At 42.0% G+C, this 13,747-nt stretch overlaps 1 protein-coding gene across 5 annotated transcripts in view; it reads right to left on the bottom strand.

Moving 5' to 3' along the window:
- Positions 1-13,747, bottom strand: part of RASGRP3 (RAS guanyl releasing protein 3) — a 280,740-nt gene that overhangs the window by 135,233 nt on the left and 131,760 nt on the right. For 3 of the 5 annotated variants that reach the window (XM_077486434.1, XM_077486433.1, XM_077486435.1), the window contains exons 2-3: positions 3,894-4,059; positions 3,522-3,651 (exon numbers count right to left, since the gene is read on the bottom strand). In XM_077486434.1, the coding sequence (XP_077342560.1) occupies positions 3,522-3,651; positions 3,894-3,977 (214 nt within the window). In that variant the 5' untranslated portion in view covers positions 3,978-4,059. The remainder of the gene's footprint in view (positions 1-3,521; positions 3,652-3,893; positions 4,060-13,747) is intronic. The other 2 variants (XM_077486437.1, XM_077486436.1) reach the window with 1 other exon arrangement.

The raw sequence follows: 13,747 nt of genomic DNA, 5'->3' as shown, positions 1-13,747 counted from the left end.
TGAGCGTCACACGAATTTGTCGCGAATGGCCCACAGAGTTCTGGCTTCGACGAACAGGCGAACATCCGGTGTTCGAGTCGAAACATGCGTTCGACACGAACACCAAGCTCATCCCTACTCGGGATTGCATTTCAGGATCCTGGTGCAGGTTACTCACCTTGTCCCCAGGATCCTGTGATGTCCCCCCGCTGTGTCCACAGGCTGTGTCCTCCGCCCGATGCCTCTGTGCTGTGCTCCGTTCCCTGCGAGCATCGCAACGCATGGGGCGGAGCCCGGCAGCAAATTCAAAAAATAGAAAATTCATAACACGTACAGTACACTGTAATCTTACAGATTACATTACTGTATGAAATCATTTCACATCCATTTTGTCCCTAGTGCTTTGTCCAGTACCCTGCATGCAGTTTTATATTATATATACTGTTCTTTCTGCCTGAAACTTGAGATTGTCCATAGCAACCAAAAAGTGTCCCTTTACGTCAAAAATGGTTTTAGACCAGCTAGAAAACAGCGATAGTAAATTGGAACACTTGCAGAATTGAGCAATAGTGAATTGTGGGTAAATACATTTTATTATATTATTATTTTTTTATAATTATTTATAGTTATTTATTAGATTATAATTTAGGATTTTATGTTTCAAACTTTATCATACCTGGGATGTCTACTAGACTCTTGTTTGGACAGATTTAAGTGTGTTATTACTAAGAATTACAGGCCTACAATATAAAACACCAAATCTCTATGCAAAACAATTGTACCACTTTGACATTGCAAAAATCTGACATAATCATACGCCAGGGTGGCTACACACTACAAATTTTTGTAATATATTTTTGCAATATGTTTTCTGCAGTTATGGTATGGTGTTACTATGTGATTTGCACACTTGATGGGCATATGGTTTGTGATTTACTTATACAAATTTATATATATTATCTTGCACGCAGTGTTTGACACGGCTCATTTATTTATTCTGGTAGCAGTGTATTTTATTTTTGCGCTTTAATTTGAATAATTAGGCATTGTCACAGCAGCAGCCACTTATTATATAGGCTTTTGAGTAGCGCAGAAGGTCATTATCACTTTTTTACAGAAGGCGCACCTTTGTGCTGCACCACTGTAGCAATTGGATGGTATGGTCTCAACAATTTCTATATATTTATAAATATCTACATGTTATTTATGCTAAAAAGGTTTTATAAAGGATGCGATACTTTGAAATATAAATATAAAATAGTATGCACCCATCAAATAAAAAATCTCTTCAATCAGCTTTCTTTAACACATCAACACAAAGAATCTTTTATGTTTCCAATAAAAACTACTTTAAAAAAGTCCACCTACCAAACTCCTCTCCCGCACATATGCTCACTATCAAGCCTTCCAAACTGCCCTCCTGCACTTACTGCCTGCTGCTATACTCTGCCACCTTTTCTGCAAATAATGCCTACTGCACTCTTTTTCTGCATGAACTGGCCATGGTCATGCCCTCCAAAGTCCTTCTCCTTCAGATACTGCTCACTAATATATCAACCGCACAGTTCAACTTACAACCTGCTGTCATACCCTCTGCGCTTCTCTACTGCTCATATTTCTCCCCATCATACCCTCCATTCTCCTCTCCTCCATATTCACTTTGGAATATTACAATAAAATGTCATTCTTGGACTAGTACAGTATTGCTAATATACTATATTTTATATATATATATATATATATATATATATATATATATATATATATACCGTATATACACACAAACACAAACAGTATTCTGTATGTGTTCCTTTAATCCAAAAGCATGTTTAAAGCAACTTATATGCTTTAAACATAAAACTAGAAAGCAAACTAGCAGCAAAACTGTTAAAGTTACAGTTTATTCCAGACTTGATTTAACCCTTATTAACCACTAAGGTTCCAGCTAAACCTTCTGATGAAGGGGAGGGCTGAATAACCCCTAAAATGCATAGGCTGGCTTGATATCTTTGTTTTCCTTGAATTTCTTTGTTAAAAAGATATACTCGGACCCCTATACCTTTGCTGTGACACTTATATGCTCCATGCACCTTCCAGGCTTTTACAGCGGTCAGGCCGCGTACACACGCGCGGACTGTTCGCCCAACTTTGTCCGTCCAACAGTTTCGGCAAACAGTCCGCTCAAACTTAGCATGGACGGACATGCCCACACACGACGAACAAACAGTTTGCTGAAACCGTGCGCGATGACGTGAACGGCACGTACGACGGGACGAAAAATACGACGTCCTATACACTGCATTATAGCTTTCGGCGTGAAAATCCTTTCTGAGCATGCGCGCAACTTTGTTTGACGAACAAGCCTACACACGGGCGGACTGTTCGCTCAAACAAGGTTTCAGCGGACAGTTTTTCGGAATTTCCGAAAAACCTTGTCCGTCCAACTGTCCGCTGAAACTGTCCGCTGAAAGCCCACACACGAGCGGACTGTCCGCCCAAACACTGTTCAGCGGACAAAGTTGGGCGAACAGTCCGCCCGTGTGTACGCGGCCTCACATTTCCTGCCTGGACAGAAAGTGATGGGAAATCTCTCCAGTTGAGACATAGGCTTCAATGCAACATTTTATTTAATAAAATGGGGAAGGTTTGGAAGCTTGGATATTTTTACTGTCTGTGTCTTCCTGTTCGGAGACAATCTCTTCTGTTCACTGCTTGACCTGCTGTCACAGGGAAAGTGAGATCTTTCTAACAGGATTAAGGACAGCAGTAAAATTTGAGAAAAGTATTTAAAAAAAAGAGCAATTAATAAAAAAAAAAGTTGGGTTCAAATATATGAAAAATGCCAAAAGCCTAGCGTCATCCAATAGAACAGCAGGATTTTCCACATTTGGAAATCCAAATGTTGCCTTATGTTGCTCACTATAAGGTCTTGTTTACAATGCATCTAAAAATGCCTGTTTTATGGACTTTTAAAGTTTTTGATTTTTTCTGTCTCTAAACGCCCCTCCATGTTAGCCTAAATGTTCATGCACAAATTGGTGTTTACAGACGGGAGTGTGTAGAATCAGAATAAAAAACCCATCACGTGCACATTCAGAGAGGAACAATTTGGCAGAAAAAACATGCAAACTCGAATAAACGTGTTTAAACAGTTGTTTATGTGTGTTTGGATGCTAATGCATTCTAAAGGCCAGAATAAATTAATTTTCTGGCTAATAGAATGCATTAACGATAAAAGTAGGAACGTTCATAAATGCCGACAAACAGAAACACTTGTGAAAAACGTGCCCTTTACTGCATTTTTTAAGCAGTTTTTCTCCTGTAAGGAGAAAAGTTTACCAAAGGAGCACAGTGTGCATGAAGCCTAAAAAAGTGCCCAAACATAGCCCCTTACAATAATAATGCAGGATGTGATAAGCTTTATATTAATCTCAATAAGCCTTAAAACCAAAACTCTTTCCATTTAGTTTTTGAGGGACTGGAAAGGGTTTGAGTCTCTGACAATTTTTATAGCTGGAAAGGGGAAATTCACCTTTACTTACTTGTGTCTTTGTAGTCCTTGTGAAAGTTGAAAAGATGACAGTTGACACTGTCACAGGAATTGAGGGCATATCTGTCAGTGGGAACATCTGTCAAAAGTAGGGATATTCTTCTCACTTCCTGCCATGTTTCCTGGATAGGAAATGAGAAAAAAAGCTCCCTAAGAAGGACACAGACAGCTAAGAAAACCTTAGTTTTTAGCCCTTCTAAACTGTACAAAACAAAAAAGGTGGCTGCACTTGCATCTTAAGTTCAAGTTCAGATTATACAAATATCAGGAGATGACCTTGTCACCTTATTGGAACAATGTATTCAAAGAACAGTGTATAATCAAGTATAATACGTGATCATAGATATAATTTTATCAAACATACCAAACATATCAATGCATGTATACAAAAGTTCATCCAGTGTAGCTGCCTTTCGGTATGTAGTGGATCCCATGTTGACCAAGTCATCAATAATTCATTGTTCTCAAGTAAACCATATTTCAGGTGGGCTGTACCTAATTTGCACCCTTTTTAATCCTGATTGGAAAACCTGTCAATACAAAAAATGAAAAAAGAAATAAATTAATTGTGTACCGTATCTGTAGGTATACAAATTACACATGATCATCTTTGAAATCAGACTGCCACTTTACACAAGAAATGATAAATATCAGGAGATTTAGGAGGTTTGGAAGGCTTGGATAAAACATGCTTGAGGTGATTAGCTGTATTAGTGCACTTGCAACAAGAACAATTGCGTACTGTTTGTGATACTTTTTTTATTTGCACGAACATCCACATTTAGAGGACAAGCTTTCGGAAATGTGTCCCTTAGTGCAAATAAAAAAAATATCATAGACAGTAGTCAATTGTTCTTGTTAGATAAAATATGAAAATCTTTTGTTAAAAAGGCTCTGTCACCATGCTCATTTAGGAGAAAATCTGTTTGAAGCCTAACTCCAACTACCTTATTCCCTGATGCTCCTTCTGCCACCTCAAGATACCCCATGAGGCTGATATCAGAGTTTGGGGGGAGGATGGAGGACACCCTCTCCATCATGTAACAGTGCTTGGGCCTAGCAACTGGCCCCCCAGACCCAAGCCCTGCATCATTGAAGGAGGTCATATGGTCTCCCATAAAGCACTGGATATTCTGCAGTGGCAGGGGTTTCATGCCTGGGAGGGAAAGGTAACAAGCGCCCTTGAAATAAACAATTCAAACAAGTATTACTGCTGAATTGACTATGTTAGGTGGCTTTATAAATTTTACTTTGCATAAGGCATGACATGTTGTACTTATGTTAAAGTGAAATGAAAAAAAAAAAATAATTAAAAGAAAACAGCCTAACACACATGTGTATGTGCAGCAACACACTTTTCTCCCCTAGGTCACGACTATCTCCACCCTACCCACTCCCTAGGACAGTGATGGCGAACCTTGGCACCCCAGATATTTTGGAACTACATTTCTCATGATGCTCAAATACACTGCAGAGTGCATGAGCATCATGTGAAATGTAGTTCCAACACATCTGGGGTGCCAACCTTCGCCACCACTGCCCTAAGACCACCCCTTTTCTCCCCCCCCCCTATACATCTAGCACAGCCCCCTTTAGAGAACAGGGAACCAAGTATAATTGGGGGGGGGGGAGCTATACAAGTAATTTGTATGGAATTTGTTAATACAAAAGCAACGTAGTAAAATGTACAAAACATTGGAAATATCCAGCAATTACCAAAGTAAGCACAGAGGCACGTGCAGACAATTTCAACAGACCCATATGCAGCAAAGAGACAGACTCATATGCAGCAAAAGACACAATTCATTTCCAGCAAGAGACATCCCTTATTCGGAAAGTGAAATCCCTTATTCAGAAAATGAAATCCCTTATCCAGAAAGAGACATCCCTTAGCCAGAAAGAGACATCCCTTATCCAGCAAGATACAGCCCATATCCAACAAGAGACAGCCCATATTCACCAAGAGACATCCCATATCCAGCAAGAGACATCCCATATCCAGCAAGAGACAGCCCTTATCAAGCAATAGACAGCCCATATCCAGCAATAGACAGCCCATATCCAGCAAGAGATAGCTTTTGTCCAGCAAGAGACAGCCCTTGTCCAGCAATAGACAGCCCATATCCAGCAAGAGACAGCAATTATCCAGCAAGAGACAGCCCATATCCAGCAATAGGCAGCCCATATCCAGCAATAGACAGCACATATCCAGCAATAGACAGCCCATGTACAGCAAGATACATTCCTTATCCAGCAATAGACAGCCCATATGCAGTGAGACATTTCTTAATCAGAAATAGACAGCCCATGTGTAGCAAGAGGCATTCCTTATCCAGCAATAGACAGCCCATATGCAGCAAGAGACATTCATTATACAGAAAAGAGACATCCAGGCAGCCACCATATACAAGCAGTGTTATAGGCAGCCTCCATCCAGCAACACTGAATAATTACCTTACCAGGCTAGCACATCATACTGCAGCTCTTCCTGACAGCTGTGATTGGTGCCAAAAAGGAGCAAGCAATCTGGTCTGCAGAGAGAGGTGGAGTGCAGTTGATATCACTCCGCCCTCAACTCTTGTAAGGGCTGCATCTGGTGTCATGTCAAATAGTGTCCCCCGTCGGATAGTGTCCGCTGAGTACTGCGCATGCGCAGTACACAGGACAAGTAGATTCCGAAAATATCCGAAGATGAACGGCGCCTGCGCCGTCAGTCCATGTTCAAGCCCCACCATCCAAGTGGACATAGAGTTAGAATAAAAAGAGCTGAGCGAAGTGAGCCGTGCCCGAAGTGTGACGAGCGAAGCGAGCCCGTGAGGGGCCCTCTAATATGTGCAGCCCTATGTCCACTTGGATGGTGGGGCTTGCACCTGGACTCACAGCGCAGGCGCCATTCATCTTTGGAGATTTTTCGAATCTCCTTGTGCTCCGTACTGCACAAGCACTGCACATGCGCAGTACACAGCGGACACTATTCGATAGGTGGACTCTTTTGGACAGAACACCGGCACTACAGAAGCTGTTTTTTGGCTTATGCAGCTGACAACTTACTCCGCATGATGTCAGCGCGTTCGTGATGACAGAGGGGTCGTAGCACTAATGCAGACTGTATTGAGGCAGTGGCAATGGAACAGCTGGGAGCTTGCTGCAGGCAGGGATGACACTTGATCCAACACCTAGACCAACTTCCCAAGAGGATAATCCGGTGACTTCAGGAGTAGAGCTCGGCTCAGAAAGGATAGGTGGGGGTATGAGGAGACACAGACGGGGGTGAGAGTATTTTACATTGCTACTATTCAGTTGAACTTGCTTATTAGCTGTGGACTGACAACACCAATTTAATCTGCTGTGTTCCTCCCTACTTGTGATTGATCAGTGAACTTTTAAATGAGTATTACACGTAAGAAGTTTTACCCCCGCAGCCTTGCTTACTGGACACTGCAACATTTGCAATTAAGCCACCTGTGCATCTAACAGACAAATGAGAGCCCCTAATCCTAGGTGCCACAGTTGAATCTGTGTAATAATGACCTAGGACGGCTCATGATATAACCACTTGTTTGTTCATGCGCATCTGCAACTCAATCAAATTATAGCTATATAGGCTTCCCTCATATGGACAGGAGTTCCCCAACTATTATCTTGCTGAATACTTTATGGTCCCATGTTAAACGACTGCTACAAATACATGGTTTTCTTGGTCTCACCCCTATTTGGCGGAATGCTAACTATGGCGAGCTCTTTAAGCTGAGGGGATTTGGCAATTGGAGAAGGAGTGGCCTCCGGTACCTCTCACAGCTGTATAGTGGACAGGTGCTGAAGTCCTTCATGGAACTACAGACTGAGTTTGGCATACCACGTAGGGACTTTTTTAAATACTTAAAGCTACGACATGCGCTACAGGCGCAATCCCGCTGTGTGCCGCTTTGCCTGACGGACCATGCTGTAGTACATGGGATTTTAATGCAAACTGAACGAAAAGGTATGATATCTAGAGGGTGGGAGGCAGACCTGGGGATGATGGACGCGGAGACCTAGAACCTTTGCTTGTCCTCCGCTGCCTTGGTGTCGGTCTCGGCCTCCCATAAACTCTCCCATTTATATCTACTGCATAGGGTTTATAGAACGCCAGTTAAACTGCACAGCTGGGGTGTTAGGGAATCCCCCCTTTGCCCAAAATGTATGCGGGACCATGGTGATCTCCTGCATATGTTCTGGAGGTGCCCAAAACTAAAAAGGTATTGGGATGAGATCCTCGACACTATCTCTTCTGTATTCTTGGTTAGTATCCCGAGGTGTCCGTTGATCTGCCTGTTGGGAGCCCTAGACGAAGAATCGCTAATGCCATCGGCTCATACAGCCATTATTCGGTTATTATATGTAGCCAGGAAATTAATAGCACGATTGTGGATAACACACAGGGTTCCTACCAGGCAGCAATGGACGGACCAAGTGAACCAGATGCTGATCAGGGAGAAAATAACTTACCAACACAGAAACGCACCGCACAAATTTAATGCTATGTGGCAGGGGTGGCTCGAGGTTCCGGGGCTAGCCCCTCACCAACTTATACAGGACAGACTTTTACAGGGCTGAATGTGGGTCCAGGATCATGTGCATGGAGGCACATAGACAATAATAAACACTTAATGGGGCTACTCCTATGTTTCTCTCTCTCCCAGCATTTATGAGGGGAAAGAGTAGGGGCCAGCAGGACTAGGTAATTGGATGCTGGACGTTGTGCATAATACTGTACTTGTATAGCTGTTACAAAATGCAATGTGGTCTCAGAGGGAACGCCATTTTTGTTCATGTTCTTGTTTTATTTCCCTTTTTTTTTTTTTTTCTTCTGTTCTGTCTCTTTTTAGTTTTAATTGCACTTCCTATGTCTCAGCGGTTTACAAGCCGGATTTATTTTATACTTTGTACTACCAGTATTTTTATATCCGCATAAATCAACACTGCTGTACGACTACGACTGCTCTACCTGTCTATGTTTGGCTTGTACCATGTATGTTTTGCAATAAAAACTTATTTGATTTAAAAAAAAATTATATCTATATATCCTGTTTGGGATGACTACAAACCACTGCTTAATTAGGAAGGAGGATGATAGAGTATGCAATATATTGATCAACAATACTTCAATCAACTCCCATCCCTTGAGCTGTGTGTATGTCTGATTTTGTGGATGTATGTGCAGCTGCATCCCTCTTTTTAAATGACAACGTTGTCTTTTTTAATATTTTGGAAGGTTATACTCAGACCGCTATTTTTGGTATTTTGTCATATTTGATATGGTGTATTTTTCCTAAATAAAATTTAATTAAATTCAACCGTAGTGTTCAGTTACTGCGACCCCTTCGCAAGGCCTTGTCATTTATTTTTTTCTTAATGACTGCTTACTCCGAGGCTGGCGACCTAGTAAAGTAAATGAGAAAAAGAAAGTTCTCTCTTACTATCTTTGCCAGAGGTGTCGCTGTTCCGTTGCGTTCGGCCCAAAAAAGCCCTGTGTAGGTGTATATGTACTGGCTATAGCAAAAAAAAAATCGTTTTTACCTAGCCATATTTGTAATCTTGATTTACTGTCCAAAAAGGAGACTGGAGGCAGAGATGTGACATTGGAAGTTGCAGTTCTAATCTTGGAAATAGCACTGCTGAAAATGGAAATAATTGTGTCACCTGCCTGATTGCACAGTGTACCAGAGGTGTGTAAATGTCAAGTCACTAAAACATATATATATTCCACTACAGGTGCAAACATAATGCACTAGATCTACATTACGTTGTAAAAAATATTACATTAAACTTCCTTTGTTTTAATATATATATTATACTGTACACGTGTACACGGTAGTATACTGTGTGTGTGTGTGTGTGTGTGTGTATCTATATCGATCACAAAAGTGAGTAGACCCCTCACATTTTTGTAAATATTTTATTATAACTTTTCATGTGACAAAACTGAAGAAATGACACTTTGCTACAATGTAAAGTAGTGGGTATGCAGCTTGTATAACAGTCTAAATTTGCTGTCCCCTCAAAATAACTCAACAAACAGCCAATAATGTCTAAACCGCTGGCAACAAAAGTGAGTACACCCCTAAGTGAAAATGTCCAAATTGGGCCCAAAGTGTCAATATTTTGTGTGGCCACCATTATTTTCCAGCACTGCCTTAACCCTCTTGGGCATGGAGTTCACGAGCTTCACAGGTTGCCACTGGAGTCCTCTTCCACTCCTCCATGACAACATCACAGAGCCGGTGGATGTTAGAGACCTTGCGCTCCTCCACCTTTTGTTTGAGGATGTCCCACAGATGCTCAATAGGGTTTAGATCTGGAGACATCATTGGCCAGTCCATCACCTTTACCCTCAGGTTCTTTTGCAAGTCAGTGGTTGTCTTGGAGGTGTGTTTGGGGTCATTATGTTGGAATACTGCACTGCTGCCCAGTCTCCAAAGGGAGGGGATCATGTTCTCATTCAGTATGTCAAAGTACATGTTGGCATTCATGGTTCCCTCAATGAATTATAGCTCCCCAGTGCCGGCAGCACTCAGACCATGACACACCCACCACAATGCTTGACTGTAGGCAAGACACACTAGTCTTTGTACTCTTCTCCTGGTTGGCGCCCCACAAGCTTGACACCATCTGAACCAAATAAGTTTATCTTGGACTCATCAGACCAGAGGACATGGTTCCAGTAATCCATGTCCTTAGACTGCTTGTCTTCAGCAAATTGTTTGCGGGCTTTCTTATGCATCATCTTTAGAAGAGGCTTCCTTCTGCGATAACAGCAATGCAGACGAATTTGATTCAGTGTGCGGCGTATTGTCTGAGAACTGGCAGGCTGCCCCCCCCCCCCCCCCCCACCCCTTCAACCTCTGCAGCAATGCTGGCAGCACTCATATGCCTATTTCCCAAAGACAACCTCTGGATATAAGGCTGAGCACGTGCACTCAATTTCTTTGGGTGACCATGGTAAGGACTGTTCTGAGTGGAACCTATCTTGTTAAAACAGCTGCATGGTCTTGGCCACCGTGCTACAGCTCAGTTTCAGGGTCTTGGCAATCTTCTTATAGTGTAGGACATGTTTATATAGAGCAACAATTCTTTTTTTCAGATCCCCAGAGAGTTCTTTTCCATGAGGTGACATTTTGCACTTCCAGTGACCAGTATGAGAGAGTGAGAGCGAGAAAACTAAATTTAACACACCTGCTCCCCATTCACATCTGAGACCTTGTAACACCAATGAGTCACATGACACCGGGGAGGAAAATGGCTAATTGGGCCTAATTTGGACATTTTTTAAAAATGAAAAAAGATTTAATGCAACATATTCATCCATTTTGCAGGAAGTCTCTAGTGTAATTTTCTTTGTAATAGATCTTTGTGGTGGGAAGGGTGCAGTGGCTTGTTCTGCAAACCCCCAAGTCTCATATCATGAATTTGGTTTCTCCAGAAAAAAGGGGGAGGGGCTTGGGTTTGGTGATATTAATTTGAAACAACATAATTAACTAAAAATAAAGTGGGTCCTAGAAACTGACCTAATATTTACACATTCCAGCTGCCAAGGAGGATACAAGTCCCATAGAAGGTACCTTGGGAGGCAAAGCACTGTGTACAGGTTCTGATGCAGATGGGTTGGTTGGGGTTCCTTCCATCTATATACACTCAGGTGTGATGGTGGAGCTTTGGGTTAAAAGTAAAATGTAGAAGTGGTCCATGGAAGGACTTATTCCAATACTGTCTGTAGAAACCACAGTCCACATCCCAAGTTCAGCGAATAAATAAATCACTTTATGAGTGTCCAGGGACAAGTTAAATGACACTAAGGGGTCTGTCCCTCCAACAGACTTCAACCATTGCCTCCAGTTCTTTATCGATGCCATCCGACACCTCTAGGGGCACTCCTTCCCCTGTACATGCTGTAGGGTTTCCATGACTGGTGTGCTTGGCCCTCATCTCACAAGACCTGTAACCTCCAGGATGCCTGATCTTTGTAGTACAGGCAGTCAGTGGAGTTAAAGTTAAGTTTCCAGGAGGAGGCGGCTGTCTGGTCTTTGTAGTTCAGGCAGTCAGAGGAATTGAATGGTAGTCCTGTGCTGGCATAGCCCTGGTGATGGTGGTGGTGATGGTGGTGATTGGGGAGATAGAGGCGGGACTCCAGATGGAAGAGGCTATAGGAGTACTTCCATTCAGGCCTGCTCCTAGGCTGGGGTTCCCGGAGGAGTTGGACATTTGCACTTAGGGGTGTATTGGCTGTGTGTTGAGTAATTTTGAGGGGACAACAAATGTACACTGTTATACAAGCTGTACACTCAGTTATTTACATTGTAGCAAAGTGTAATTTCTTTGGTGCTGTCACATGAAAAGTTATAATAAAATATCTAGAAAACTGTGAGGGGTGTACTCACTTTTGTGAGATACTGTATATATAATCTTTTTTTTAACTACTTTCAGCATTTATGCATATGCCTTCACTTTTACAAATAATAGTTTTTTTAAGGCAGCTTATATTGAAAGAATTGCTATTTCATACCATTAATCTGGTTATTTGCAGTGAAGTAGCATTTTTGTTTTATAATACAGCTGCACTATAATTAAGCCAGTTTTATGTAATCATAACCTTAATTCGGTATTTTTTTTTTTTACCAAATTGGTAAAATATCTGCCTATGAAGAAAAGGATGCTTAATGTGAATCAATGTATAAAACACTATGGGGATGATTTATGAATGGTTTGTGCCATGAGTTGCGGCGCCTGCCGATGCACAATGGCCTTTTTCATATTCACAAAACATTTGCGACTGTAACACAGCGCAATTCCCCATTTCTTATAGTATTCTCAGCGCACGGGAGGAGGAGATGGGTGCACCACTATAGACATGGTGCACGGCATCTTCAACTCAAAATTTAAAGAAGGTGGAAGTGCCAATATTATGGGGGTGATGTGGGTGATGTGAGAAAGCATAGTAATAACTACCCAAGTAACAAATATGCCCAAAATAGAATGAGAAAGTAACTTTTTCTGAACAAGCCTGCTGCGTCTGCAAGTACACTTAGAACTGTGTGAGATTAATTTATGCACTCCTGCTGTGTGACGCTTCTCTTCTTCTGACACTTCTATAACGGAACCGTGTGACAGAGGGGGCGGGGTCACCCTGTTGCCCCGTCCTCCATTATATAAGAAGTGTCAGAAGAAGAGAAGTGTCACACAGCAGGAGCCTCCCAGGGATGCAGAGCGGCCCAAGAATGAATTGGGGAAGAAGACGCCGTGGAGGAAGATGCCGGATGAGAACACCGGAGCAAGAAGCAAAAGATCGGAGGAAGAAGAAGAGGAAGAAGAAGATGGAGGAAGAAACCGAAGGAAGGAAGAAGGAAGAAGACCCGAAGAAGATGGAAAGAAGACAATTTTAAATAAAGGAATCAAAAACTGTCTCTTGTCATTTTTAACATTTTTGACACTTTTTTGTGAAATGGTAGGGGTACTTTTGTACCCCATTACCATTTCACACAGGGGGCTTCCAGATTTCGATAAGCCCCCCGCAGACCCCCCCAACCACCGGGCAAGGGTTGTGGGAATGAGGCCCTTGTCCTCATCAACATGGGGACAAGGTGCTTTGGGGTCAGACCCCAAAGCACCCTCCCAATGTTAAGGGCATGTGGCCTGTGCTCTGAGTATGCCATCCCTTCAGAGCGATGTGCCGCAATTGTGGCTCACATGCGCCATCGCGGCTTGGTCATTCAAATGGAAGGTGTCAGAAAGGGAGACCAGGTGAAGATGGAAGCCCTGTCTTTCGTGACAAAAATGTTCTAACAAAAAGCTTACATTACATTTATAATATTTATACCTAAGTAAAGTACTTCATGCTTCATTTGTCACACATTAATACTCTTGCACAGATGAAAGTCAAAACTATAAAACCACATCACGCAGCATCTAATATGCAGTGTTAGAAACTTGCATGACTTCATTTATTAGGTCTGAAATACTTTTCTAGGTACTAAAAGGCATGTAATCCTAAATGATAAATGTATGTATTCTCTGAAGCTAGGGCTGTGATCTAACAATGTAAAGCTCCAAATATTAGGCTATATTTCTGTACATTCCCAGATTTTTAAAGTGGTTATTATACCAAACCAATAATGCTTAGTGAGCTCTGCTTTCTTAGTATAGGATGGATTTCCCTGAGCCTTTTGCAAGGAGTGTTTTTCA

The sequence above is a fragment of the Lithobates pipiens genome, unplaced genomic scaffold, assembly GCF_037356315.1.
Source record: "Lithobates pipiens isolate NorthernLeopardFrog02 unplaced genomic scaffold, aLitPip1_a1.2 Scaffold_18, whole genome shotgun sequence".
Classification (NCBI taxonomy): domain Eukaryota; kingdom Metazoa; phylum Chordata; class Amphibia; order Anura; family Ranidae; genus Lithobates; species Lithobates pipiens.
This window is presented reverse-complemented; position numbering and strand designations above follow the sequence as displayed.